The following is a 23683-nucleotide window of genomic DNA, read 5'->3' as shown; positions in this document are numbered from 1 at the left end:
CTCTGCCTTGCTAAGATTTATACAAATGTGACTTTCTCTTCTCAGAGGACAGATCCATATTTGTGACTAAAAAGTTCTAGGAATTTTTGTAAGAGAATATTAACTCTCTAAAGGACAAAGATTATATAATAAAAGGAAGCCAGCTGGTTGTAAATAATTTTCTTGCTTTATAAAAGTATCTTAGGGACTTCCCTGGCGGTCCAGTGGTTAGGACTTAGCGCTTCCCACTGCAGGGGGCACGGGTTCCATCCCTGGTGGGGGGAGCTAAGATCACATGTGCCGCGTGGTAAGGCGCGACCAAAACAAAACAAAAACAAAACCAAAAGACAAACAAACAAAAATATCTTAAACTTTACTTTAGCAAAGAATCAACTTTACTATTTAGCTCATAAAAAAACAAAAGTAAACAAAGGTGACTAATCATGGCCCTGCAGAAAAGGCCACCTTGCAAGTAGGTTTTCTCAAGGTATGTGGTTGGCAGATTGTGAAACGTTTATATTTTCACTGGGCTCTTTCCTTTTTGCTTTCCGGTCATCCTTCCATAGTCCCGCTGGAGGACACGGCCTGACCCCCTGCACTGCGGGCCCTGGGTCACCTATGGTTAGAGGTCCAGCTGAGCTGGCACAAGAATAAGGATACACACAAGGGTGCTCGTGGTTCGGGTGGACAGGCCCCCGACATGCAGGAAGGGACTGCTGGGGGATCCCGAGAAGCTGGGGAGGACACAGCCGTGGGTCTGGTCGTCGCCCAGCATGTGCTGCAGGATCCTGACATCTGTGATGGTCGTGAGAACCACTGCCCTCCGTGACCTTCGGATGAGGGTGGAGAGAGAAAGTGGGCAAAAGCTCTCTGACCTCGCATCCAAATGAAGGGAGCATCTTTCATGTGGTTTATTTTCTGTTAAAGAAGACACTCTCTACGTCATTTACAAAGAACAGCCCAGCAATATGCCATAGACTCTCCAAAGAGGGAAAGGAATGTGTTACGTGGGTCAGTTTCTGATCTACAACTTGAGCAGACCTTTCTTGGTCGTGACAAACATTTGTGTATAAAATAAAAGGAACCACACGTAGTCCCCGAAAGGCCACCTTTCTCCCCATCCAGGGTCCACGGTACCTTGCAGCCTTCACATGCGTGAACTCCGTAATGGTAGCCCGAGGCTTTGTCCCCACAGATTCTACACTCGATGTTCAGTGCTACGCTGGACGATTCCTCGGTGCTGCCAGGAACCACAGGGTAAGAGACGGACGAGGGACTCGAGGCTGGTGAGAGGGTGTCTAGGAACACAAGGGGAAGATTTACGAATGTTCACAGCCTCGCCATCCGATGTCGAAACCAGCTTTCTGAGGATCTGAGTTCACGGGTGAGGCATTGAGCGGGGAGGCATCAGCCGGTGGGCAGGGCTCCCAGGCTGCATCCGCCCTGGCCTGGCCCTTGCACGCCCTCTGTGCTCCCACAGCGACCACGTCGCCGGCATCCCCGCAGCTCCCACCCAAGGGGCTCCCCAACTAAGAAACAACTTCACTTTTTAATCCATAAAAAACAAAACAAAATGGACTAAACCATGGCCCTGCAGAAAAGGCCACTTTGCAAGTAGCCTTATTCACACAAATGGTTACAGCAGCTTTATTCCTTTTTTTGGGGGGGGGAGGTATACTATTTTATTAACATTTAAATGTCACCAACAATGAGCTCAAGTATATGCTTGCCACATGTTCAGATTTTTTTTTTTAAATAAATGTATTTATTTATTTTTGGCTGTGTTGGGTCTTCGTTGCTGCGCGTGGGCTTTCTCTAGTTGCGGCGAGCGGGGCCTACTCTTCGTTGCTGTGCGCGGGCTTCTCATTGCGGTGGCTTCTCTTGTTGTGGAGCACGGGCTCTAGGCACATGGGCTTTGGTAGTTGCAGCACACGGGCTCAGTAGTTGTGGCACACGGGCTTAGTTGCTCCTGCGACATGCTCAGATTTTTGACACAAAGATAAAACGGACAGACAGCTTTAAGGGTGCAATGTATTTAACACTGCACAATATAGTCAACAATTAGACAATCTAGGGGGTGGTATAATTATACACTACAAGTATAGTGACAAACCCTGGAATTGGAGGAAAACCCGCCATTCAGGACTTAGCAGAGGTCCTTGCAGCAGCTTTATTATTCTTAGTTGCCAAAAATCGACATGTCCTACACAGAACTCATTGCTTTCTTTGCGTCCTCCCTTCCAGCCCTTTTGTAATTGTTAACTCAGTAAATGGCATCAGAATACAGAATAAAAATCCATGTGGGCAACACAAAAGCACAATCCATGGGAGAAAAAGAAAAGAAGCTGGACTTTCTTGAAATTAAAAACTTCTGCTCTGCAAATGACACTGTTAAGAAAATGAAAAGAGAAGCCACCGATTGGAAGAAGCTATTTGCAAAGCACGCATCTGATGTAGACTTTTATCCAAAATATGCAAAGAAGTCTTACAACTCAACAGTAATACAATAAAAAACTCAATTAAAAAATGAGCAAAAGATCTGAATAGATATCTGGCTGAAGAAGATAGCAAGTAAGCACATGAAAAGATGCTTCCCGTCACTGGTCACTAGGAAACTGTGAATTAAAACAAGGAGACAGGGACTTCCCTGGTGGCGCAGAGGTTAAGAATCCGCCTGCCAATGCAGGGAACACAGGTTCAAGCCCTGGTCCAGGAAGATCCCACATGCCGCAGAGCAACTAAGCCCGTGCGCCACAACTACTGAGCCTGCGCTCTAGAGCCCGTGAGCCACAACTACTGAGTCCACATGCCTAGAGCCTGTGCTCTGCGACAAGAGAAGCCACCACAATGAGAAGCCCGCGCACTGCAATGAAGAGTAGCCCCCGCTCTCTGCAACTAGAGAAAGCCTGCACGCAGCAATGAAGGCCCAACGCAGCCAAAAATAAATAATAAATAAATAAATTTTAAAAAATAAAAATAAATAAATAAAACAATGAGACATCACTACACATCTATTAGAATGGCTAAAATCCAAAAAACTGACAACACCAAATGCTGACAAGGATATGGAGAGCAACAGAAACTCTCATTTACTGCTGGTGGGAATGCAGAACGGTGCAGCCACTTTGGAAGACAGTTTGGCAGTTCCTTATGAAGCAAAACGGTCTTAAAGGAATTACACTCCTAGTTATTTACACAAGTGATTTGAAAATGTATGTCCACACAAAAACCTACACATGAATGTTTTTAGCAGCTTTATTCTTTTTTAAAGAATTTTATCGAAGTATAGTTGATTTACAATGTTGTGTTTAATTTCTGCTGTACAGAAAAGTGACTCAGTTATATGTGTATATATATATATATTCTTTTTCATATTCTTTTTCATTATGGTTTATCACAGGATATTGAATATAGTTCCCCATGCTATACAGCAGGACCTTGTTCTTTATCCATTCTATATATAATAGTTTGCATCTGCTAATCCCAAACTCCCAAACCTTACCTCCCCCATCCCACAAGTCTGTTCTCTATGTCTGTGAGTCTGTTTCTGTTTCATAGATATGTTCATTTGTGTCGTATTTTAGATTCTACATATGAGTGATATCATATGATACTTGTCTTTCTCTGACTTACATCACTTAGTATGATAATCTCTAGGTCCATCTATGTTGCTGCAAATGGCATTATTTCATTCTTTTTAATGACTGAGTAATATTCCATTGTATTATATATACCATGTCTTCTTTATCCATTCCTTTGTCAATGGAAATTTAGGTTGGTTCCATGTCTTGGCTATTGTAAATAGTGCTTTAGCAGCTTTATTCTTTTTTTTTGGCTGTGGCATGTGGCCTGTGAGATCTTAGTTCCCCGACCAGGGATTGAACCCAGGTCCTCAGCAGTGAAAGCACAGAGTCCTGACCACTGGACCGCTGGGGGAATTCCCCAGCAGCATTATTCTTAATTGCCAAAAATCAGAAGCAACCAAGACGCTTCAATAGGTGAGGCCAATCCCCAAAGGCTACAAACTATATGATTCTTAACATCTGACATTTGTGGAAAGGCAGAAATAGAGCAGTGGTAAAAAAAAAATCAGCGGTTGGAGTAGGGGTCGGGGAGGCAGGGTTGAGTAGGTGAAGCCCAGTGGCTTTTTGGACGTGGTGAAACTATTCACATGAAAATGTAATGGTGAATACAGGACACAATGCACTTGTCAAAATCCACAGAATTTTACAGTACAGAGTGAACTTTAAACGTGTGCAAATGAACAAAAAAAACTGAGGAGGTCCAGAGATTCCAGGATGGCACACAGAATGTGATGATACAATCTATATCACAAATGTAAGAAACATTTGTAGGAAACCTCGCTGAAGATAATCGTGTAAGTGACCTTGGAAACGAATGGAGTCTGTGAGGCCAAAGGCCAAAGAACTGCACCTGGCACTGTCCTCAGCCGATAAAGTTGTTTTCCACAGGGCTTTGGGTGAGCAGTTCTGATGCCACCGCACTGGAAATGAACAACTAATTGTGCATTTAATGATGGTGCCTGAATGGATGGCTGGATGGTGGGCCAGGTCTCTCACTGTTGGAGTGTGAGCTCATCGATAAAGCGAGAGGAGGAGGCTAAAGTGGTCCATGTGGTGGCAGATTAGAGGTGCAGATGTCTGTTTGAACTCACGTTTACCCTGACATTGAGACAGGCAGCTATATACAGAAATACAGACGTGTACATACACGCGTTAGTATGTCTCTGCTCTATCAGCTGAGAGAGCCTAAAAGAAAAGATACTCCAGGGAATTCCCCGGCGGTCCAGCAGTTAGGGCTCCGCACTTTCACGCCCGAGGGCACGGGTTCAATCCCTGGTTGGGGAACTAAGATCCCGCATGCCGCTTGGTGCGACCAAAAAGAAAAAAAAAAAAAAAAGATACTCCAATAGCAACCTGAAATGCTTAGAGGGAACAGTACCGAGGGCTAAGGGGTAGTCCCATGACCACCACTCACGGTGGAAAATCTCAGAATCCTTGGGGCACTGGGTAAAATACTCAAAAGGGTTTTTGCCTCTGAACTGGGGCAAAATTACCTCTAGAATCAACACTGCTCTGGTTCCGTCTAACAAAGCTTAACCACAGGACCTGAAAGGGTCAACTTTTTCCACGTAACTTAACTGCATTTCAGAATAAAACTCAAGAATATTTGTGTAAATACAAAATTCTCCATCATCAACAAAGTTCACAATGTGTAGTATCTAATAACAAATTGTAAAACATGCAGAGAAGCAGGAAAGCATGACCCATTCCACTCCTATCTACACAAGAGAAGTGAAAGCACTGCCCACAGAGAGGTGTGTACATGTGCGTGTGTGCTGCGGGGATTGTTCCCTTGATCATTATGTAGCGTCCTTCCTTGTCTCTTGTAAAAGTCTTTGTTTTAAAGTCTATTTTAGGGCTTCTCTGGTGGCACAGTGGTTGGGAGTCTGCCTGCCATTGCAGGGGACACAGGTTCGAGCCCTGGTCCGGGAAGATCCCACATGCTGCAGAGCAACTAAGCCCGTGTGCCACAACTACTGAGCCTGCGCCCTAGAGCCCGCGAGCCACAACTACTGAGGCCGCGCGCCACAGCTACTGAAGCCCGTGCACTTAGAGCCCGTGCTCCACAACAAGAGAAGCCACCACAATGAGAAGCCCGCACACCGCAACGAAGAGTAGCCCCTGCTCGCCGCAACTGGAGAAAGCCCGCGTGCAGCAACGAAGACCCAACGCAGCCAAAAATAAATAAATAAATAAAAATAAATAAATTTTTTAAAAATTTGAAAATAAAGTCTAGTTTGTCTGATCCAAAACCCACTTCTGCCAAGAAGTACGGTGGAGTCAAGTCCACCCCAGACAGGGCTTCCTTTAAATCAAGGTACAATTTACACCACATTATACCGGGGTGGCTTAAATGTTGCTCAGAAAGATGAACTGTGCAATGATTTCCTCTTTCCCAGTGAGGTTACCTGAGCAGACCCCATGTTTTATTTCTTTGTATCTGCCTTGGCTGATGCCTGATGTAGTTTTTTTTTCCTACTGTCACCATCTTGAAATTTATCTTTTCAGTTTTAATATTTTTTTTATTGAAGTATAGTTGATTTACAATTTTGTGTTGATTTCTGCTATACAGCAAAGTGATTCAGTTATACATATATATACATTCTTTTTTGAAATATTCTTTTCCATTATGATTTATCATAGGATATCGAATATAGTTCTCTGTGCTATACAGTAGGACCTTGTTGTGCATCCATTCTATATATAAAAGCTTACAAGGGAGTAGGGAGATGGTTCATATACATTTCCAGATAAAAGAGAGTGATTTTTATGACAGTAGGAGTCTCTGCTTTAAAGAAATATAAACTCACAGCATTTAAAAAATGCAGCTGACTGCTGAATTTCAAGCATTATGTGATTTATGTACAGCTTTTAAAAAGAAGGCATACTCGTTGGTTATTTATTTTAAATATAGCAGTGTGTACATGTCAATCCCAAACTCCCTAACTATCCCTCCCCGCCAGGTAACCGTATTTAACATAAATAACCAACAGGGACAAAAAATTAAAATTAAAAAAAAAAATCAGTCACCCAGGATGCACTCAAAGATTTGTCCACAAGGAGGTCTGTTACAGAGCTATTCATCATGGTGAAAAATTACAAACAACAGGCGGCTCAGATAAGTTACATGCAAGAGATTACCCTGTAGTGTAAAAATTATATTTTCATGTGAAAAAATCAAATGAGCTACACATTTATGGTGTGTGCACTCTTATGTGTATATTATACTTCAATTAAAAGTTTATCCAAAAACAAACAAAAAAAGGAGGCATACTATGATATACGAGACACACCTGAAAAGTTTCAAGGCCCAGTGGCACTGCATGTCCTGCTTTTACACATCTAAAGCTTTTAATGCAGAGAGATGTGACTTCTTCTCCAGGTAAAGAGAACAACTTTCTCTGTGGAAAAAAACATTTCTAGATAAAGCTTTCTAGGAAATAGCACGCTTACCTGTAATAACGGAGCCATCTGAACCTGGACCACTTCCTAAATACTGGTATTCTGTAAAACTAAAGCTTCCAGAACTGTCCTCACCAATGGACTGAGAAATCTCTTGAATGGTTCCCATTTCTTGCAGGAATTCTTCAGAGAGTGGACTTTCCAGATCATCAGCCTCGAGTGGGGAGAGGGGACCAATCGGGCTCTCTGTGTCCACCATCTCGACTGGATAGAGCTGGTCCCACCGCCGGGCTCCACGTTCCTGGGAGGAGAGAGAAGTCATGGGTGAAGTGGACATACAAGAACACTGGTTTTCCTTTAACGAAAACATCATTTATCAGCACACCTGAACTCATAATCTAAAAAGTAACATTGTTGGCCATCTTACCTCCGCTTGACTCTTGACAAACTCATTAATGAAAATCTTTATTATTTTTTTTTATTTTGGCCGAACAGCTTGCAGGATCTCAGTTCCCCGAGCAGGGATTAAACCCAGGCCCCTGCAGAGAAAGCACCGAATCCTAACCACCGGACCACCAGGGAACTCCCAAGAAAATGAAAATCTCTAAACAAGAGCAAGTCTCAGGAGCCAGAGCCGAGCAGGCCAGGAATCTCATGCACTGTCGAGCACACACTGTATCCGAGGTAGACGGAAACAGCAGAGGACACACATAAAGTCCCCGCTGTCCCGGAATGCCCCTTCTGGTGGGGACAGACCTGGACAGTCTGATGGGGATACAGTGATGCAGGGGGAGGATGGGGAGGGACACACTGCCCTACATGACCGGCCAGGGAGGACCTCTCAGAAGAGGGGCGCAGACACCTGCACGAATGAGGGAGTGAGCTGTACGGACATTTTGGGTAGAATGTTCCAGCAAAAGGAGCGGCAAGTGGAAAGCCCCCAGGATGGAAGCATGCGGGTACTTCCAGGCATGCGCAGGCCAGTCTGGTTCAGGTGGGAGCCCGGGGGGAGTGGGACGGGCAGGCAGTCGGCACACACGCCGGAGGCAATACTATACGTTCTCCTTGCACCCGTGGGGGGAGTCATGTAGGTATTCCTAAAGAATGACTGCGCATAACAAATACATCGTAGAGTTAAAAAAATCTAAATGGGTCAGTCCCCAACAGCGCTAGGCTGTTTCAACTCACACACAGAAGAATGCTCTCCACGTGGGCACTGTTACGGGCTACACCGTGTCCCCCCAGATTCCGCTGCGGGAGTCCTAACCCTTAGGACCTCAGAATGTGGTTGCCTTTGGAGATAATAAAGAGGTGATTCCACTAAAATGAGGTGTTTAGAGGGGGCCCTAATCCAATCTGGCTGGTGTCCTTATAAGAAGAGGAGATTTGGACACACAAAGAGAGACAGCGGGGTGCACACACAGAGGGGCGACCACGTGAAGACCCAGCGGGAAGGCTGCCACCTGCAAGCCAAGCAGAGCGGCCTCGGGAGAAACCAAAGCCGCTGACACTTTGATCTTGGACTTCAAGCCTCCAGGACTGTGAGAAATAAATGCGTTGTTTAGGGGCCCCAGTCAGTGGCCCCTTGTTAGGGCAGCCGAGCACATGCGCACAGGTGCAAAGTCAAAACAGCGGTCCTTCCCGTGATGGCTGGTTTCATGCTCTTGCTCAAGCCTCTGAAACCACTTCCTGTGACCCTCAGCCTTGTGCCCGTTCTCCTACCTCGACGTGGGCCCTGGTGATGTTGTCTCCCCCGATCTCGCCCTGGTCACCATCCCCCACCCCCAGGGTGACCAGTGGCACCAGCCATCGCCTCGTCCAGACCTCCCTGTGCTGTCCGCCTCTGTGCCAGGCCCCAGCCCCCCTGCCTGAACCCCCCTCCCATCCCTGCCTTCCCCAGGCCCCGCTCCAGGTCCACCCTCAAGCCCCGTCGGTTCCCTTCTCGCCAACGAGGCCGACAAGGTGACATTTAACTTCTGAAATGGTCACAGGGAAGCCCACGGCTCACATCGCGGACAGGACCCGAGGAGGTGCGTGCCACCAGCCAGCGCCAGGGCCCAGCGCGAGGCAGCTGCCCTTTCACCGCGATCACAGAAGCCGGGGCTCTTTGGACCGAGTGAGAACACACTGCCAAAGCAAACGCGTGGAACGGACTTGCGTACAAACATTGCACATCTCAGCCCAGCTGAAAGTAAACAGTAGCTTTAAGTGCAAAGATGAAGGGATGGTTCGGCTTCCTTTAGAAATGAAAAATGGGTCCAGTTCACACATTTTTGTGAAATTCACCTCTCATGCCTGGAATTCTGAAAACAAATGGTCATAGTGGACAGTAACCCACAACGAAAAAGAAAAGAGAATCATTGAACGTCCGTAAGATTTAGAAGACTTTATCGTCTATTAGTGTAAATCTGGCTGTGAATCTGTGCATTTTTTCTATCCTATTTTATCCTGCATCACAATTGAATTTCTTCAAATGGCAAGTAAGATAAAGGTGTAAGCGTTACTTAAGATGTTTTCCACCATGAACAAAAGGTTCCAAAGTGCGGTCATTAAGTTACTACCTTCACCATAAAGTTCAGCCTAACAAATATCTGATAGCCGGGCAGAGGCTGTGTTATCAATGGGGCCGTGACCACCTTCTCCTCTGCCCTGTCATAGTCTCAGCGCTGCAAGGAAAACACACCTGGACAGCAGCCTCTTAGTCCTGCAAATATTCTATCTTCCAACCAGGAGTGTCCAGAGCGGGAGGAACTGATCTTTGACTAAATGATAGTCTCCCTGTCATTACATCCAGGGAGTTAGAATGTTCTGAGATCTTATCATTTTACTTATCAGCTGCTTTTAAAGGATACCTGAGATTTATGTAGAGAAACACCGGTGTTCCTGTTAATGAAGAGCTAAACGAGATCCCTGGGGAGTGAGGCAACACCGTGACCTCCGGCCAGAGGACTGGCCTTTGCACAGATCACTGGACACCCTGGCCCTGCCTGCTTCCAGCCAGAGCAGATAAGGGAGAGTGCCCTTTGGACGTGTCCCCGGGTAGAGCTGAGGCTGCATGGCACAGAGCCCGCTCCGCCGGCCTGCGGCTTCCTGGCAGGCTCTGCACCTGCTCGCCCCACGCCGCGGTCACCTCTGCTCGGGGGGCAGGAAGGTCACGGCAAGTACCTGCCTCTCAAATCCACAGAACACGGCCACCGCCTGGTCCATCGAGACGGACAGCCAGTTACTGTGCCCTGTGCCCGATGGCCTAGGTCCTCCGGGGCTTTGCAGGGAGAAAGAGGCAGAGCAAACGGCCTCTTAGCAGCTCCCAGTATGGCCAAGGAGGTAAGAAACCAGGAGAGGATGCAAGCGGAACTCAAACAGGCCTTGGATCCCTTGCAGGGAGAAATGAGGGAGAGAGCAGGGGCTGCTGAGAAGAGGTAATAAAGCCAAGTTCCAGCAAAGACGTGGTGAATGCATAATCCCATCACCCCTTCCTGGATGACCAATCCTGAGACGTGTTGGTTTCTAAAGGCATTTTGTTTTCTTTCCCATCCAATTTAAATGTTAGAGCTGCCTCCTGTAGAACAGAAACTCAGATGTAAACTGCTGAAATTCTACTTTTAGTAGAACACTTTTCAGTCAAAATGTTGCTTTCAGAATTACGAAGCAGGGTATAGGAAAACTATAGAACACTGGGGAAAAAAAGATATAGGCAAGAAAGAAAGGAAGAAGGAAGGAAGGGAGGGAGGGAGGGAGGAAGAGAGAGAGGGAGAGAAGGAGGGAGGGGGCACAGAATCCTACTATTGCTTTATGTCACCCAAACACAGGGCAGGTGAAAACACCAGAAGAATTTTAACACTAATTGTTAACCTTGACATCAAGGGATTTTCCTTATCACCAACTCTTCTATGACTCGGCTGTTGGGAAGATCGGCTAAAATGAGTTGCTGGTGGTGTCACGAGCTCTGAGTCTGTGAAGACAAGGAGGGCCCAGCACACTCTGCTCAGGGCCCCCCCAGCACCTGGGGCCCAATTCTGATGTAGCCCTAATTATAGGGACAGTGTTGGAAATGTTTTCATGTCTCCCACTAGACGGTACGTCGCTTGCGAGTAGGGATGGACTTTGCTATCTCTGCGTCCGTACTTCCAGCACAATCCCTACAATGCAGCAGCGTTCCGTTTCCACCCCCACTGCTTAGCGAGGTTGGCACAGAACTCGAACTTAGTCCACACTCAGCAGGTGAAGGTCTGTGAGGCCCCACCTCGGCTTTGCAGCTGCCTCCACAGCCTGTGTCACCCAGACGGCAAAACGGCACGTACAGTCAGTATTCGAAAGACAACAAAACGTAAGGATGTCTGAAACAGAAGTCAGAGTGGCGCTACCTCGGGAAAGTGATCAGAAATTTACAGAGTGAATCATAACCATTGTAGGGGCTTAAAAACTAAGCATGAGAGAGGAAACAAACAAACAAAAAATCTAAGCATCATAGTGAACAAAAAAGTCCAAGTCGGCAGGAAAGGGCAAGCTCCAAACAGGGATGTAGGGGGCAGAGGTGTTGCTTATCGACCCCTTTATCCTGAGAACGGGGACTGTGCCCACAGCCTGGGCAACCGACTGGCACACATTACAGACTGCTCAGGAAAGGCACGAACAGATCACCAGCCTGACTCTACGTTAGAAGCAACAGACAGAGAACTTGGGAAATGATCGGTGATAAAATAAGTTCAGTGCTTTGAAGAAAGAGTAAAGAAGCATCATCATCTGACTGGAATAAAAGACTAAGAGGAAATCACTTGGTTGTTGGCTCCCAACCGTGTTAATGTATGTCACCCATTTTTGCCCCGTACATTATTAACCGACCTTCTTGGACCTAGAACGCCTTTTGTAAACGTTCTCTGAAATTAAGTGTTAAATAAAAGTTAGCTATTGAAATATGTTTACATGCTATGAAAATAGACACTCAAAGAAAAAGAACAAGTGGAACTGGGCTGGAATTCTCACACTCAGAACTTATATTTGACTCAAAAGGGTCCGAGTAAACAGTTACAAACATCAGTCTTTTACTTTGCTGCTTTTACCTTTCTGTACTCGACTCGAACTTACTGTGTTGTAAAGCCCTCTCAAATGATCACTTATTATGCCTCATTAATGCCAGCATAGAGGAATCTATTGACATCTGCCTTTGCTAAATCAAGTCCAATTAGACTTCATTGAGTGGTTTAAAGGTAAAAGATGGAATTTTTGTTAAAGGAGTACCATTTATGTAGCAGACAAGCAGCTCTCAGGCAACAAATTTTTCTGTTTTTCACCATTTCTATTTCACTCCCTTGTCAGGTTCTTTATACTTTCCTGTATACTTTTTAGATATTATAGATACTATTTAGATGCCTTTTGGCTTAATTTGTTGGGCTAGGATTGAAAACAACATTTCAAAATAAACAAAAGAATGCTAAAAAGCCCTCTGTACCTTTACCTCGCACCAGAAGTTCACTGAAATAGATTAATCATTAGCCCCTGCATAATGATTAACGACTAAGTAAGTATAGAAAATGCCTAGGAAACACATTTAAAACAGAAGAAAAAAGGACCAGAGTATAATAATGGTAAGGCAACGAAGGACTATGTATTTTAATGAATTAAATCAAACATATTATGAACAGTCTGCACATCAGTGAGATTTAACTAGAGCTTTCTAGATCTTTCCCAACAAAGCCTAAGGCATGAAATTTTATAATCAAAAGAATCTGGCATGCAAAAATGGGGGATAAAGGGTAGTTGTGAGCCTCTACACCTTTATCTTTAAAGGTGCAAAAAGAATGTTCCCGACTGTTTCCAAGAAAACGCCCTCCAGTTTTACACAAAGATCACACTCTATGATAGTATAGAAGTGGCTCCAGCCACTTCAAACCCAACTCTTTCCCATTATCCTGAAAAGGGAGTTATCATTCTTAAATATAATCTTACTTTTGTGGATGGTGATATCACAATAATTACAGGAAAGCTACAGTTTAATGTCAGCTGCAATGGAATTTGAGGGAGCAGAGAAGCTTACTACAAGAATCAAAAGTCAATGCATGGGGACTTCCCTGGTGGTGCAGTGGTTAGGAATCCACCTGCCAATGCAGGGGACATGGGTTCGAGCCCTGGTCCGGGAGGATCCCACGTGCCGCGGAGCAACTAGGCCCGTGTGCCACAACGACTGAGCCTGTGTGCCACAGCTGCTGAAGCCCGTGTGCCACAACTACTGAAGCCTAGAGCCCGTGCTCCGTAACCAGAGAGGCCACCTCAGTGAGAAGACCGCGCACCGCAACCAAGAGTGGCCTCTGCTCGCCGCAACTAGAGAAAGCCTGCGTGCAGCGGCAAAGACCCAACGCAGACAAAAATAAAATAAATAAATAAATTAAATTAAAAAAAAAAAACAGATTTAGAAAAAAAAAAAAAAGTCAATGGATGCAGCCACTATGGGAAACAGTATGGAGGTTCCTCAAAAAAACTAAAAATAGAGTTGCCATATGATCCAGCAATCCCACTCCTGGGCATATAACCAGAAAAAACTGTAATTCAGAAAGATACATGTACCCCTATGTTCATATTAGCACTATTCACAACAACCAAGACATGGAAGCAACCTAAATGTCCATCGACAGAGGAATAGATAAAGAAGATGTGGGGGGCCTCCCTGGTGGCGCAGTGGTTGAGAGTCTGCCTGCTAATGCAGGGGACGCGGGTTCGAGCCCTGGTCTGGGAGGATCCCACATGCCGCAGAGCAGCTAGGCCCGTGAGCCACAAGTACTGAGCCTGCACGTCTGGAGCCTGTGCTCTGCAACAAGAGAGGCTGTGATAGTGAGAGGCCCGCGCACCGCGATGAAGAGTGGCCCCCGCTTGCTGCAACTAGAGAAAGCCCTCACACAGAAACAAAGACCCAACACAGCCATAAAAATAAATAAATAAATAAATAAAAATTTAAAAAAAAAGCAAATATATATTTAAAAAAAAAAAGAAAATGTGGTACATACACACAATGGAATACTACTCAGCCATAAAAAAAGAATAATGCCATTTGCAGCAACATGGATGGACCTAGACATTATCATACTAAGTGAAGTAAGTCAGACCGAGAAAGACAAACACCGTATGATATCACTTATGTGTGGAATCTAAAATGTGACAGAAATGAACTTATCTACAAAATAGAAACAGACTCACAGACATAGAGAACAGACTTGTGGTTGCCAAGGGGGAGGGTGGGTGGGGAAGGGACGGAGCGGGAGGTTGGGATTAGCAGATGCAAACTACTATATATAGGATGGATCAAGAACAAGGTCCTAGTGTATAGCACAAGGGACTATATTCAGTATCCTGTAATAAACCATCATGGAAAAGAATATGAAAAAGAATATATATGTATATAACTGAATCACTTTGCTATCCAGCAGAAATTAACACAACATTGCAAATCAACTATACTTCAATTAAAATTTTTCTTTAATTGTCAGCAGAAGTCCATGGAAACGAAATTCGCATTTACCACCCGAAAGTATTGACCCAGTGTAGACAGAACCAGTAGCAATGGTGATGACGCTGAACTTTTAGCAACCAGACAACAGAGAAGCAACGGAGGACCGAGGCCCTCGACAGTTCCAGACAAGGAGGTCCTGATGGGTCTTGGCAGAAATACAACACATAGACGACAGGCAGACGTAAGGCTGAGCCTTCACTTTCAGAGTCAAGCTGGTGGTCACCGTTGGGACGGGAGGCCGTGTTTTATGAACTTCGTGGACCATGTAAGTCCCCCTGAGCTGGTGACTGGAGAACCCTGGAGACACCTTGCGGGGACACCCAGCCCAGGGCAGCGGGCGTAGGGGCCGGGAACAGGGCAGGGAGGAAGACAAGGAAGGTGCACAGAGCACCCCAGAGCCGGGCCCTCGGTAACAGTTACTGCATTGCTTTTTTTAATGGGCCCAGCACCGGGGCAGGGGAGGTAGCACTGGTCCCATTGACAGAGGAGAAAACGCAGAGACTCGAGGAGGAAAGTCACTTGTGCTGCCAGTAGGCGAAGAGAGAGAAAGAAAGAAACAAGTGATCGTCACAGAGGCAGTGTGACGAGTGCCGTCATGGGACACCCTGAGGGTTGGGAAGGGTCCACAAAGGAGGGGACACCCGAGCTGCATCCTAAGAGGTGATCAGAAAGAAATGCAGCAGCAGAAAATAAAAAACAGTAAGGGGCATTTCTAAGAAAAGCCCACATGCAGAGATGACCTAAAACATCACAGAGTAAGTAGCCGAGAAGGTCTGGACAATCCACTTTGGGGGGGCTGGGTCAACTACGCGTCGCTGCACAGCAAACAACCCCAAAGCTCAGTGGCTTGAACTAGGCTGCTTTATTTGTTCACAATTCTGTGGCTCAGCAACTTGGGCTGGGCCGGGCTGGCCGGGTCTTCTGTGGTCAGGTGGCAGCCGCGGCTGAAGGGTCAGTGGAGGTGGGTGACTGTGGCCGGGCCCTTCTCACCACGTGGCCTTCCGTCCTACGGAGGCCAGCACAGGCTTCTGCAGGTGCCTTCGTGTTCCAACAGTGAACGCGGAAACTCCGAGACCTCACTCGTAAATGCTGCATCACTTCTGCCACAGTCTGCGGGTCAAAGCGAGTTACGAGGCGAGCCCAGATCCAAGGGGTGGGGAAATGAACCCTACCTCTGAGTGGGGGGGGGAGGGAGCCTCAAAGAAACTGGGACCATTTTTGATGCAGCACAGGGTGGGGGCAGGGAGAGGAGCCTGCAGAGGCGGGAGAGGCCGGCAGTGCAATCAAGGTGCATGTAAGAGCTGCAGCAGGATTGTTCTGGCAGCAGGGTGGAGTCCAGATTTAAAGCGGATAAGGCGAGAAGCAGAAGACTCCTTAGGAGGCTGGGGTAACCGTCCCCATAAGAGGTGACGATGCCCCCGGGAGCTGATGTGGGGGGGCGGGGAGGATGAAGAGCTAACATGGGCAGCTGGCAGGGCACGGAGCAGGGAACGGGGGCACAGCCTAGGATAAACCTCCTCTCTGGCTTAGGTAACTGGGCAGATGGGTGACATCCACAAAATCTGGAACGTAAGGAGAAGAGCGCAGTCCCAGGGTGGAGAGAGTCATGGAAGGGAGAAAGGTGACGAATTCAGTTGTGAACTGCAGGTTACGGTGTCTGTGGGACGCACAGGCTGGGCCTCTGCAAACATCATCTCCTCTTCTGGGAAGTTCTGATAATGTTACCAATGTTCTCCTCGTAGGGTTCTTATCAACAGCAGCACCTAGGCGGGCCGGGTGGATGAAGTCCCAACCTCCGGGGCGAGGGCAGTGCTCCTGGCGACCTTGGACACTTCAACTGTGAATCAGGTTAATAACATCCACGTGCTTGCTTCATGTGTTCCTTGCGTTTGTGGAGCTCCGGGCTCGTGGCGGCTCTCCTTCCTCCTTCCTTACTGGGGAACTCTGTTACCCCTGCCTCACCCTTGCCTTTATCATTTAATCACGCCCTTCCTCCTGCCTGGCTGGTCTTCCCCAAACTATAATATCCCCAAAGGCAAGAGCAAGCCTTATGCAAGTGTCCTGCACAAAATACCCCTTGGATGAGCTGAGCTGAGCCACAAAGGAAACGTTTGTTTTCTAGGGCACCACTCTTCCTTATATTGCATTGCTTAGCCTTCAAATTTCAGAGAGTATTACATCGAAGTCTCTTTGACTCTGTTTCTCACCATTTTTCCCAAGCCAGGGTCAACAGCTTCAGGAGAGGTAAGTCAAAAGAGTACAGTTAACCACGGGGGTAGAGTTGCAAACTGGAGAAGACAAGATACTAAGTGCACTGTTGTTTTGCTGCTTTGATCAATTTTTCACTCTGTTAAGCAGGTCATCAAATCCAGATTTTTTTTAAACTGGACTTTATTTTTAAGAACAGTTTTAAGGGACTTCTCTGGCGGTTCCGTGATTAAGACTCCGTGCTCCCAATGCAGGGGACCTGGGTTCAACCCCTGGTTGGGGCACTGGATCCCGCATGCCTGCCGCCACTAGGAAGCTCGTGTGCCACAACTAAGACCCTGTGCAGCCAAAAATAAATAAATAAATAAATATTGGGGAAAAAAAGAACAGTTTTAGGTTCCCAGCAAATCCGAGTGGAAGGTACAAGAGAGTTCCCATGTACCCCCACATAAGCAGAGCCTTCCCGACTGTCAACATCCCACACCAGAGTGGGACATTTGTTACAATCAATGAATCTGTACTGACACATCATTGTCACCCAAAATCCACAGTTGACATTAGGGTTCACTCCTGGTTATGAATTCTATGGGTTTTGACAAATGTATAATGACACGTATCCACCATTACAGTATCATACAGAGTAGTTTCTGCTCTAAAAATCTGTGCTCTGCCTATTCATGTCTCCTTCCCACTTAATCCCTGGCAAGCCCTGATCTTTTTACTGTCTCCATAGTTTGGCCTTTTCTAGAATGTCATATATTTGCAATCATACAGTATGTACCCTTTTCAGGTTGGCTTCTTTCACTTAGTCATATGCATTTAGGTGTTTTTTTTTAATTTTTTAATTTTATTTTTTTTTTTATACAGCAGGTTCTTATTAGTTATCTATTTTATACATATTAGTGTATATACATCAATCCCCAATTCATCACAGCACCACCACCACCCATGCTGCTTTCCCCCTTGGTGTCCATACGTTTGTTCTCTACATCTGTGTCTCTATTTCTGCCCTGCAAACCAGTTCATCTGTACCATTTTTCTAGGTTCCACATATACACGTTAACATACGATATTTGTTTTTCTCTTTCTGACTTACTTCACTCTGTATGACAGTCTCTAGATCCATCCACGTCTCTACAAATGACCCAATTTCACACCTTTTATGGCTGAGTAATATTCCATTGTATATATGTGCCACATCTTCTTTATCCATTCAGTGTGTGTCGATGGACACAGGTTGCTTCCATGTCCTGGCTATTGTAAATAGTGCTGCAATGAACATTGGGGTGCATGTGTCTTTCTGAATTATAGTTTTCTCTGGGTATATGCCCAGTAGTGGGATTGCTGGATCATATGGTAATTCTATTTTTAGTTTTTTAAGGAACCTCCATACTGTTCTCCATAGTGGCTGTATCAATTTACATTCCCACCAACAGTGCAAGAGGGTTCCCTTTTCTCCACACCCTCTCCAGCATTTGCTATTTGTAGATTTTCTGATGATGCCCATTCTAACCGAAGTGAGGTGATACCTCATTGTAGTTCTGATTTGAATTTCTCTAATAATTAGTGATGTTGAGCAGCTTTTCATGTGCCTCTTGGCCATCTGTATGTCTTCTCTGGAGAAATATCTATTTAGGTCTTCTGCCCATTTTTTGACTGGGTTGTTTGTTTTTTAAATTTTGAGCTCCATGAGCTGTTTATACATATAATTTTGGAGATTAGTCCTTTGTCTGTTGATTCGTTTCCAAATATTTTCTCCCATTCTTAGAGTTGTCTTTTCGTCTTGTTTATAGTTTCCTTTGCTGTGCAAAAGCTTTGAAGTTTCATTAGGTCTCATTTGTTTATTTTTGTTTTTATTTCCATTACTCTAGGAGGTGGGTCAAAAAAGATCTTGCTGTGATTTATGTCAGAGTGTTCTTCCTATGTTTTCCTCTAAGAGTTTTATAGTGTCTGGTCTTACATTTAGGTCTTTAATCCATTTTGAGTTTATTTTTGTGTATGGTGTTAGGGAGTGTTCTAATTTCATTCTTTTGCATGTAGCTGTCCAGTTTTCCCAGCACCACTTATTGAAGAGACTGTCTTTTCTCCATTGTATATCCTTGCCTCCTTTGTCATAGATTAGTTGACCACAGGTGCGTGGGTTTATCTCTGGGCTTTCTATCCTGTTCTATTGATCTGTATTTCTGTTTTTGTGCCAGTACTGTACTGTCTTGATTACTGTAGCTTTGTAGTATAGTCTGAAGTCAAGGAGTCTGATTCCTCCAGCTCCAGTTTTTTCCCTCAAGATTGCTTTGGCTATTCGGGGCCTTTTGTGTCTCCATACAAATTTTAAGATTTTTTGTTCTAGTTCTGTAAAAAATGCCACTGGTAATTTGATAGAGATTGCACTGAATCTGTAGATTGCTTTGGGTAGTACAGTCATTTTCACAATATTGATTCTTCCAATCCAAGAACATGGTATATCTCTCCATCTGTTTGTGTCATCTTTGATTTCTTTCATCAGTGTCTTATAGTTTTCTGAGTACAGGTCTTTCACCTCCTTAGGTAGGTTTATTCCTAGGTATTTTACTCTTTTTGTTGCAGTGGTGAATGGGACTGTTTCCTTAATTTATTTCTGATTTTTCATCATTAGTGTATAAGAATGCAAGAGACTTCTGTGTATTAATTTTGTTTCCTGCAACTTTACCAAATTCACTGATTAGCTCTAGTACTTTTCTGGTGGCATCTTTAGGATTATCTATCTATAGTATCATGTCATCTGCAAACAGTGACAGTTTTACTTCTTCTTTTCCAATTTGTATTCCTTTTTTTTCTTTTTCTTCTCTGACTGCCATTGCTAGGACTTCCAAAACTATGTTGAATAATAGTGGCAGGAGTGGACATCCTTGTCTTGTTCCTGATCTTAGAGGAAATGCTTTCAGTTTTTCACCATTGAGAATGACGTTTGCTGTGGGTTTGTGGTATATGGCCTTTATTATGTTGAGGTAGGTTCCCTCTATGCCCACTTTCTGGAGAGTGTTTATCATAAATGGGTGTTGAATTTTGTCAAAAGCTTTTTCTGCATCTATTGAGATGATCATATGGTTTTTATTCTTCAATTTGTTAATATGATGTATCACATTGGTTGGTTTGCATATATTGAAGAATCCTTGCATCCCTGGGATAAATCCCACTTGATCATGGTATATGATCCTTTTACTGTGTTGTTGGATTCTGTCTGCTAGTATTTTGTTGAGGATTTTTGCATCTATACTCATCAGTGATATTGGTCTGTAATTTTCTTTTTTTGTAGTATCTTTGTCTGGTTTTGGTATCAGGGTGATGGTGGCCTCGTAGAATGAGTTTGGGAGTGCTCCTTCCTCTGCAATTTTTTGGAAGAGTTTGAGAAGGATGGGTGTTAGCTCTTCTCTAAGTGTTTGCTAGAATTCACCTGTGAAGCCATCTGATCCTGGACTTTTGTTGGAAGATTTTATTTTTTTTAATTTATTTATTTTGGCTGCGTTGGGTCTTCGTTGCTGCGTGTAGGCTTTCTCTATTTGTGGTAAGCGGGGGCTACTCTTCGTTGTGGTGCATGGGCTTCTCATTGCGATGGCTTCTCTTATTGCGGAGCACGGGCTCAAGGCACACGGGCTTCAGTAGCTGTGGCATGTGGGCTCAGTAGTAGTGGCACACGGGCTTAGTTGCTCCACAGCATGTGGGATCTTCCCAGACCAGGGATCGAACCCGTGTCCCCTGCATTGGCAGGTGGATTCTTAACCACTGCACCACCAGGGAAGCCCTGTTGGAAGATTTTTAATCACAGTTTCAATTTCATTACTTGTGATTGGTCTGTTCAAATTTTCTATTTCTTCCTGGTTCCGTCTTGGAAGGTTATACATTTCTAAGAATTTGTCCATTTCTTCCAGGTTGTCTATTTTATTGGCATAGAGTTGCTTGTAGTAGTCTCTTAGGATGCTTTGTATTTCTGCGGTGTCCGTTGTAACTTCTCCTTTTTCATTTCTAATTTTATTGATTTGAGTCCTCTCCCTCTTTTTCTTGATGAGTCTGGCTAAAGGTTTATCAATTTTGTTTATCTTCTCAAAGAACAAGCTTTTAGTTTTATTGATCTTTGCTATTGTTTTGTTTCTATTTCATTTATTTCTGCTCTGATCTTTATGATTTCCTTCCTTCTACTAACTTGGGGTTTTGTCTGTTCTTCTTTCTCTAGTTGCTTTAGGTGTAAGGTTAGATTGTTTATTTGAGCTTTTTCTTGTTTCTTGAGGTAGGACTGTATTGCTATAAACTTCCCTCTTAGAACTGCTTTGCTGCATCCCATAGGTTTTTTTTTTTTTTTTTTTTTTGCATCCCATAGGTTTTGGATCGTTGTGTTTTCCTTGTCATTTGTCTCTAGGTATTTTTTGATTTCCTCTTTGATTTCTTCAGTGATCTCTTGGTTATTTAGTAACGTATTGTTTAGCCTCCATGTGTTTGTGTTTTTTATGGTTTTTTTCCCTGTAATTTATTTCTAATCTCATAGCATTGTGGTCGGAAAAGATGCTTGATATGATTTCAATTTTTTTTTAAATTTACTGAGGCTTGACTTGTGACCCAAGATGTGATCTATCCTGCAGAATGTTTCGTGTGCACTTGAGAAGAAAGTGTAATCTGCTGTCTTCAGATGGAATGTCCTATAAATATCAATTAAATCTATCTGGTCTATTGTGTCATTTAAAGCTTGTGTTTCCTTATTAATTTCCTGTCTGGATGATCTGTCCATTGGTGTAAATGAGGTGTTAAAGTCTCCCACTATTATTGTGTTACTGTCAATTTCCTCTTTTATAGCTGTTAGCATTCGCCTTATGTATTGAGGTGCTCCTATGTTGGGTGCATATATATTTGTAATTGTTATATCTTCTTCTTGGATTGATCCCTTGATCATTATGTAGTGTCCTTCCTTGTCTCTTGTAACATTCTTTATTTTTAAGTCTATTATATCTGATATGAGTATTGCTACTCCCGCTTTCTTTTGATTCCCATTTGCATGGAATCTCCTTTTCCATCCCCTCACTTTCAGTCTGTATGTGTCCGTAGGTCTGAAGTGGGTCTCTTGTAGACAGCATATATATGAGTCTTGTTTCTGTATCCATTCAGTGAGCCTGTGTCTTCTGGTTGGAGCATTTAATCCACTCACATTTAAGGTAATTATTGATATATATGTTCCTATTACCATTTTTTAAATTGTTTTGGGTTTGTTTTTGTAGGTCCTTTTCTTCTCTTGTGTTTCCCACTTAGAGAAGTTCCTGTAGCATTTGTTGTAGAGCTGGTTTGGTGGTGCTGAATTCTCTTAGCTTTTGCTTGTCTGTAAAGCTTTTGATTTCTCTGTCAAATCTGAATGAGATCCTTGCTGGGTAGAGTAATCTTAGCTGTAGGTTCTTCCCTTTCATCACTTTAAATATATCGTGCCACTCCCTTCTGGCTGGTAGAGTTTCTGCTGAGAAATCAGCTGTTAACCTTATGGGAGCTCCCTTGTATGTTATTTGTCATTTTTCCCTTGTTGCTTTTAATAATTTTTCTTTGTCCTGAATTTTTGTCAGTTTGATTACTATGTATCTCGGCGTGTTTCTCCTGGGGTTTATCTTGCCTGAGACTCTCTGTGCTTCCTGGACTTGGATGGCTATTTCCTTTCCCATGTTAGGGAAGTTTTCGACTATAATCTCTTCAAATATTTTCTGAGGTCCTTTCTCTCTCTCTTCTCCTTCTGGGATCCCTATAATGCGAATGTTGGTGCGTTTAATGTTTTCCCAGAGGTCTCTTAGGCTGTCTTCATTTCTTTTCATTCTTTTTTCTTTATTCTGTTCTGCAGCAGGGAATTCCACCATTCTGTCTTCCAGGTCACTTATCCGTTCTTCTGCCTCAGTTATTCTTCTATTGATTCCTTCTAGTGTATTTTTCATTTCAGTTATTGTATTATTCATCTCTGTTTGTTTGTTCTTTAATTCTTCTAGGTCTTTGTTAAACATTTCTTGCATCTTCTTGATCTTTGCCTCCATTCTTTTCCAAGGTCCTGGATCATCTTCAGTATCATTATTCTGAATTCTTTTTCTGGAAGGATGCCTATCTCCACTTCATTTCGGTTTTTTTTCTGGGGTTTTATCTTGTTCCTTCATCTGGTACATAGTCCTCTGCCTTTTCATTTTGTCTATCTTTCTGTGAATGTGGTTTTCATTCCACAGGCTGCAGGATTATAGTTCTTCTTGCTTCTGCTGTCTGCCCTCTGGTGGGTGAGAGGCTTGTGCATGCTTCCTGATGGGAGGGACGTGGTGGTGGGAAGAGCTGGGTGTTGATTTGGTGGGCAGAGCTCAGTAAAACTTTAATCCGCTTGTCTGCTGATGGGTGGGGCTGAGTTCCCTCCATGTTGGTTGTTTGGCCTGAGGTGACCCAGCACTGGAGGCTACTGGCTCTTTGGTGGGGCTAATGGCAGACTCTGGGAGGGCTCACGCCAAGGAGTACTTCCCGGAACTTCTGCTGCCAGTGTCCTTGTCCCTGTGGTGAGCCACAGCCACCCCCCACCTCTTCAGGAGACCCTCCAACACTAGCAGGTAGGTCTGGTTCAGTCTCCTATGGGGTCACTGCTCCTTCCCCTGGGTCCCGATGCGCACACTACTTTGTGTGTGCCCTCCAAGAGTGGAGTCTCTGTTTCCCCCAGTCCTGTCAAAGTCCTGCAATCAAATCCCGCTAGCCTTCAAAGTGTGATTCTCTGGGAATTCCTCCTCCTGTTGCCAGACACCCAGGTTGGGAAGCCTGACGTGGGGCTCAGAACCTTCACTCCAGTGGGTGGACTTCTGTGGTATAAGTGTTCTCCAGTCTGTGAGTCACCCACCCGCCAGTTATGGGATTTGATTTTATTGTGATTGCACCCCTCCTACCATCTCACTGTGGCTTCTCCTCTGTCTTTGGATGTGCGGTATCTTTTTTGGTGAGTTCCAGTGTCTTCCTGTCGATGATTGTTCAGCAGTTAGTTGTCCCGTGA

At 44.5% G+C, this 23683-nt stretch overlaps 1 protein-coding gene across 9 annotated transcripts in view; it reads right to left on the bottom strand.

The window, feature by feature from the left end:
• The window catches only part of PPARA (peroxisome proliferator activated receptor alpha), a 73069-nt gene that overhangs the window by 14494 nt on the left and 34892 nt on the right, over window positions 1-23683 (bottom strand). For 8 of the 9 annotated variants that reach the window (XM_082350408.1, XM_082350409.1, XM_082350402.1 and 5 more), the window contains 2 exons: window positions 7017-7266; window positions 1117-1277 (listed from right to left, as the gene is read on the bottom strand). In XM_082350408.1, coding sequence (XP_082206534.1) covers window positions 1117-1277; window positions 7017-7224 — 369 coding nt within the window. In that variant the 5' untranslated portion in view covers window positions 7225-7266. The remainder of the gene's footprint in view (window positions 1-1116; window positions 1278-7016; window positions 7267-23683) is intronic. The other variant, XM_082350410.1, reaches the window with a different exon arrangement.

Source organism: Balaenoptera borealis (assembly GCF_965194805.1).
Source record: "Balaenoptera borealis genome assembly, chromosome: 13".
NCBI classification, from domain to species: domain Eukaryota; kingdom Metazoa; phylum Chordata; class Mammalia; order Artiodactyla; family Balaenopteridae; genus Balaenoptera; species Balaenoptera borealis.
The sequence above is the reverse complement of the archived record's forward strand: the minus strand, read 5'-3'. Positions and strand labels throughout refer to the sequence as shown.